The sequence below is a fragment of the Acyrthosiphon pisum genome, chromosome A2 (genome assembly GCF_005508785.2).
Source record: "Acyrthosiphon pisum isolate AL4f chromosome A2, pea_aphid_22Mar2018_4r6ur, whole genome shotgun sequence".
Classification (NCBI taxonomy): domain Eukaryota; kingdom Metazoa; phylum Arthropoda; class Insecta; order Hemiptera; family Aphididae; genus Acyrthosiphon; species Acyrthosiphon pisum.
In genome coordinates this window covers 40,656,244-40,663,261 of record NC_042495.1, presented here as the reverse complement: position 1 = coordinate 40,663,261, position 7,018 = coordinate 40,656,244, and the positions used below count along the sequence as shown (strand labels likewise).

The window sequence follows — 7,018 nt, the reverse complement described above, 5'->3', positions numbered from 1 at the left end:
AAGTTTAAATTTATACGAAATATGTCAAAATTGCGAAAATTTGCAAGTAATTTTGTGGCTGAAAAATCGTAAAATTTTTTTCTTTTATAACTAAGCTTTTAAAATTTGGTACAAGGTTCTCCATAAGTTTTTCTTTAAATATCTGTAAAAAAAACTCAACCGGACTAAGACAAAAAATTTTTAGGAGTGTTTGAAATTTAAATTTTTACAAAACCGCATTAAATAACGGTTTAGCCTCAAACGATTTTTGATATTTGTTATTATTCAAAAAGTATGAGTCGTAGACACTTGAAAATTTTACCAGTTGTTTAAATTGACATTTTCTTTATATAGTTTTATTTTCAAAATATTTCACTAATTTTTAATCTATTTATAGGCAATTGAAATAATCGATTTTTTTTGATTTTTTTTTTATAAATGTTGATAAAAAAAAATTAGCTGGGACAAAATACTTGAAAATTTAATAGAAGGGTCCACATATGTTGTTCTAACTCCCATTCAAAAATTATAAAAATACATAGGCACAATTTTTTTTTATAAGCATTTAAGGTTCAAATTTTGACTAAATACGTAAAAATTACGGCAATGTTCAAATTATCTTAAATAGAAATTCATAAAAGTTTTTCTTTTTAATTCTAAGATTTGGAAATTTAATACAAGGCTCCTAACATATTTTTACAATAGCAGTTGCAAAATAAAAGGAATACATTGTCACAATTTTTATTTATAAGCATTTAAAGTTCAAATTTTGACAACATATTATGTAAAAATCACGAAAATTCGTAAATTATTTTATGCTAGAAATTCATAAAAAATTTTCCTTTTATATCTAAGATTTCAAAATTTAATACAAGGCTCATAATATATTTTTACAATAGCAAATGAAAAATAAAAGAAATATATAGTCACGATTTTTTTTTTATAAGCATTTAAAGTTCAAATTTTGACTAAATACGTAAAATTTACGGCAATGTTCAAATTATCTTAGACAGAAATTCATAAAAGTTTTTCTTTTTAATTCTAAGATTTGGAAATTTAATACAAGGCTCCTAACATATTTTTACAATAGCAGTTGCAAAATAAAAGGAATACATTGTCACAATTTTTATTTATAAGCATTTAAAGTTCAAATTTATACGAAATATGTCAAAATTGCGAAAATTTGCAAGTAATTTAGTGGTTGAAAAATCGTAAAAATTTTTTCTTTTATAACTAAGTTTTTAAAATTTGGTACAAGGTTCTCCATAAGTTTTTCTTTAAAAATAATATATCCTAGACTGACAAATCATCTCCGTTCAGAATCGTTTTTCGTATACAATGATATAATATCATTGGATTCAAATTTAATTCCATCCATTACAGTAACCCACTTGTAACCTACTGTACAGCAGAGCGACATCCACGACTTACCCGCCTTTTTTTTTTTATATTTTGTGTCTGTGTACAGTGTACACGATAAGTATCAAGTTTAAATAATGCTTTGATTTTCCACTTCAGTATCTTTTCTGATGGGAAAGTGAATCTAATTGGTGCATTAGGGAGGTCAAAATCGGAAATTCCTTGTAGTTTTCAAAAACGCCGGGGAAAGCTAAAAAATGGTACATGAAATTTTCGTTGAATATTTATATTATCATTTTCTATACATCATGCAATTTTTTAAATATTTTTACTCATGTTGAGCTATTTATAAGCAATTGTCAATTATTACTAGCTCTTTTTAAAACTAATGCCGATAAAAAAATGTTTGATTGGTCAAAAAACATGAACATTTAATATAAGGTTCCTCGTAAGCTGTTGTTAGTAGTGTTCGTAAGTTCGTTTTGAGTTGTTTACGGACATTTTTATTTTTGTTTTCTATAAATGTCAATAAAATGTTATTTGTTGGGTCAAAAAGCTTGAATAAGTAATACAAGACTCCTCACACATTGTTACAATATCAGTTTAAAAATATTAGAAATAGTATTTCTAAGGCTGGGCATTAGCGAGTTAAAAAATTAAAGTTAAGTTAATAAGTTAATTTTATATTAACTTTTTAACTTAACTAGTTACTTTTGGCTTTTCATTAACTTAACTATTAACTTACTAAATTTCTTTTTTTAATTAACGTGAAATTAACGAGTTAATTTTTATTTCAAGAAGTAAGTATTAAGTTTTATTTAATTCGTTTTTAATTTAATTATATTTAACTATTTCAGTCTATTTCGTTTTCATATCAAAAAATATTTACCGTGAATTGTTTAAAGTAAAAAAATGTATATCATTCGAATCTAACTAATATGGAAATACTGTATAAAGTATAAACACTATAATTTAATATAATTAATTTAGTTTTGTAATTATTGTTCTATAATTTAGTTTTGGGATGGTAAAAATTAAGCAGTCTAGTGTTATATAAACAAATTAACTTTTTTTTAACTTAATAAAAAGTTAACAAAAAGTGTGTGTTAATTTTAACTTAACTGAGTTAATCTATAATTAAATTAACTTTTAACTTTTAACTTTTTGTTATTCGTGCATATTAACTAAACTTAACTGAGTTAAATCATTAACTTGTCCAGCCTTGAGAAATACATCAAGATTTTTTCTATACAAGCATTTAAAGTTCAAATTTCGACAAAATGTATCAAATTTAAAATGTATAAAATGTTAAATTTGTATAGCTAAGGATTAAAGATGTAAAACAAGGTTCCACGCACGTAGTTCATACTGTATATGTAAATCAAAAAGGGTATATATTTTTAGTTACCGTTTGAAGTTCAAATTTGAATGAAATTAGATATTTTAACAAAGAAGAACAATTATTTATTTTAGTTTTGTGTTATAATTTAAAAAATATTATTTGTAGGTACCTACTTGAAAGATGAAACTCCTAAAGTATATTGTTTTATACCAATATGATAATAAACAAATAATATGAATTCAACGTAACGGCTATCGTATTAATAAAAACAGTATAAATATAACATTATATTATATCTTAGGGACTAGGTTGACAAACTGTCTTCGGTCAGAATCGTTGTATGTATACTGCAATGATATTACATCATTGAATTCAAATTTAACACCATACACCTAACTACTGTACAATAGAGTGTTACCCACTTATTCGATTTTTAGTTATTATAGTATAAATATCATATTTACTTTATATTTTTATTCAGAGTCTTATGAGATAGAGACATAGAGTCATAGTTATCCTTACTGTAAAGATAGTTTAAATAAATGTATTTAAATAGTTACTTTTTAAAAAAGCATTTTGAAAGTATTTTAAATACTGCCTTGGATAAATTTGTTTACTTTTATTTAAATACTTTATTGTTTTGTTTCAATAAATTATCAATATTATTATTTTTTCTAGTCAGAAGTAAAATCATTGAAGTTTTTTAATTTTATATTTAACATATCCTCCTAAAGTAAAAGTGAAAGAGAAATACCATTGTTGATTATTATTGTCGACGACTATAATATTAGTACCTATACCTATATATTATACTGTCAACTTTTCAATTGAAAACTACAAATTGACGGCTAAGAGATACTGGTTTTGTGTACATTACAATATTACAAGTGCTCATAGGTCATATATTATAATTATTAATATTATTTTAAAGAAAAATTAATGAAAATAATATAAATATATATAATACATGGACACAGAGGTAGACGGCATTCTACCAATGAACCTACCTATACAAGTAGGGAAGTACCTAAGTATTATCGTAATAGTTTACGAATTTTTTCCAAACATTTATAAAATTTGTATCGAGATTTGTATTTTGTTTACTATCGGCAACACTGTTATCGTAAGAGCACAGATCTGAGACTTTATAAAAAAAAAGTGATAGTAAATTGAAAAAAATATTTTTAGATAATATGCAAGTATTTTTATTTAAATACTTTCTAAGTGTTTGTGTTTGTCCTTGAATAGTTTTATAAAAATGGTTGGTATCTAACTTAAATTATCTATTAAAACAAGTAAAATTACCTGATACGACCTATTTCAATATTTATCAAAACATTTACGTTACCGAAATATTATTGTTCACGGTAAAACTTATTAGAATACCTGTACATAAATCTATAATACCATATTATTTTTATCGATTATATTTCAACTAAAACGATTACTATTACGCATCATGGCTAAATCACCTAAACCATACATCGAATATATTTTGCTGTGGATGATGAAGGATGTGTTTATACACAGGGTACGTATACGTCGAATCAAAAAAAATATTGTTTGGCATAGGTGTACAAGTAAACATAATTTAACGAGCGCGTGGTGGCTCGTAGCTCCTCGTTCTCCCGAAATAGCCATCTCGATCTCAATATTGTCGACTATTAGTAGTCATTAAATCCACGTAATGTCTAGATGTATTTTTAAACTCACGACCTGAATATGAAAATTAATCATAATCGAAAACTTTGTAAAAAATAAACATTTTCCGCAATTTTCGAAAACATTATTAGGATAGATATTTTTTTTAATTCTTATTTATGCAGCGATAGTGTGGTAATGGTTGGTACTTACGATACACAGTATTATTATTATATGATATTAATCATTTTATAAGGATACCATTTTGCATGTATGTTTAGTATTGTTTTAAATTATGTTTAATTTATATTGTTTAACTGTTTTTTGACTCACTGCTTCCTTTCACAAACCTGCTTTTTGGGACAGCAAAAAGCAGATTTCCAAATCTATTATTTGTTTTGACATTTATTATGATTCAATAAATATTATTGCCATGTAATTTTTTTTTTATCGTCATTATTTAGACAATTAGTTTGATTTCATCTGGAGTGTATTAGTAAAAATGCGTCTACGTACTACAGCGCACTACGAAACCTTATCACTACCTACTCTACCACAGCGACTCTTCTATAATTATAATACGTCTGTGCTATTTTTATTACGGACCTTAAGTAGATCCGATTGATGATCGAGGTTGATGGGCACTTCCAACGGGCTCTCGTTCATCCAGTTCGGACAGTAACGCGACATCGTTGGAGTTTTACAAACACCGGCGCACTATCATCGTATCCGAAATCAGAACATATTTACAACAAAACGCCAAACAATCGGAACGAAAACAATTATATTAATGACACCGTACACGACTGGCGGCTGCGACACACAACGTCGAGTGCGCAGTGCGACGGCGGCAGCGGTTGTTATTGAACTGCCAAAAAAGCGACCGCAGACGAGAAACGGAAGATGACAACGTGACTTCAAGAACGTTATAAATTATTTTTAAACCCAGCCCTCGGTCAAACTTAGTGTGTACCGTTCTCGCGCCCATTACGATACACACACGGCGAACACCGTTCGATGCCAAAACACGAGATAATATAACACTTAGATAGAAAGGTACGACACGTCTTAATAATCTCACACGGCGGACGCGTATCGACGCACGGCCGCACGCGAAGTTATGCGCCGTGTTAGGCATAGGCCATTTTTCATTGAAACGTCGTCACCTGTACACGAAAATAATAATAATAATAATAAATATAATACGTCTGTGCCGCGTTAATTGATATTATTAAGTTTGCGTGCGGTTCGAAAGGCTTAAAATAATATATACTTTGGTACGCGTCGGAACTTCAAAGTTGTTATTATTATTATTGTTTTTTTTTTTTATATATATATATATATACCGATACTATGACTCGGAAGAGTTTATACTTTTACACTGTTGTGTGTATATAGGTGTGGTACTTTCGGGATTCGCTGTTCATATTAATTTCCACGTGGAGTGGATTTTATTTATATAAAAATAAAAATGTTAAAAATAAATATTTCATTTTTATTTTATTTATTTACAGACCAGATATATGAATAGGTAGTAGATAATATGCTATAGTATTTTTAATATATTTAAATATATTGTGTATATACCATATACCTTGTTTACATGATGGGTACTTACGTAGGTACCTTCTGCAAATTCAGGGGTTAAAGTGGGAGGAGGGTGCAGAAGGACTCAGTCCCCCTACCTTTGACAGCGGTTAAAAATCCACCCCCTTTAACAAAATAGGATTTTATACATTAAACATTGTACATATAATTATATTATATGGAACGCTTAAAACTATATGGAGACATTAGTCCCTTCTGGAATTTTTTTCCACTTTAACCCCTGTGTAAATTATATTTCAGAGTTTTCTTCTTGCACATACCTACATTTTCGATTCAACAGAGATTTATTATAATCATAATGCAAAACAAATCGAGACATCAAGTATAGGTACTTACTAACTTATCTGTCGACAATCTAACTATCTAAGCGAAGTATAGGTAATTCTGTGATTATTTTGCCTTATAAAGTTATAACTATATAGTTACTATAGTATATAAATAGCGTTTTTTTATATGCCATTTATGACTAAGTATTATTTAGTTTGTAGATAGTATGTAGGTACTTAAAGTATTTTAGTTAAAACACTAAAAATTATTATTCCCCTGAACGAGAACTATAAATTACAGCAGTACGGCACATATGGTACAATCTGGAATGAGCAAAACTAAGATAAACGTCGTTATAATCGTAAATTTTTTTATTTTTGAAGAAAAAGTTGATGTAAATATTTGGTCTGCCTTATTGTAAATTAAACTAAACATTTTATTAACTGATGAATTATAAATTATCTCTGAATCTCCGAAAATAAATCTTCTAAATAACTGAGTTTTAAAAGTTTTAGTATTTACTTTATTTTATGATATAACTAAAATAATATGTAGTTTAAAAGCAGACATAGACTTTATATTGTATATTATTGTATAATTTGAGCAAAACGATAAATGTATTTTTACTTTTGAAACCCTCAAAACAAGTATGGTGATTTTTTTTTTCAATTTATTGTTCACTAGGCTGTTATATAGACTATAAATAGAAAACCGTGTGACCTATCAAAATAGAAGGTATATTGATGAAGAACAATAATGTCGTAAGGAAATTATAGTTATGTACTAAAATAAAAATTAATCGAGATTTCTACAAATTGAAAT

General features: G+C 27.2%; 1 protein-coding gene across 1 annotated transcript in view; it reads right to left on the bottom strand.

Annotated features, from left to right (window-relative positions):
* Positions 1-5,198, bottom strand: part of LOC100159821 (long-chain-fatty-acid--CoA ligase 5) — a 21,279-nt gene extending 16,081 nt beyond the window's left edge. The window contains exon 1 of the mRNA XM_001949263.5: positions 4,928-5,198. Coding sequence (XP_001949298.1) covers positions 4,928-5,011 — 84 coding nt within the window. The 5' untranslated portion in view covers positions 5,012-5,198. The remainder of the gene's footprint in view (positions 1-4,927) is intronic.
* Positions 5,199-7,018: the final 1,820 nt, after the last annotated feature.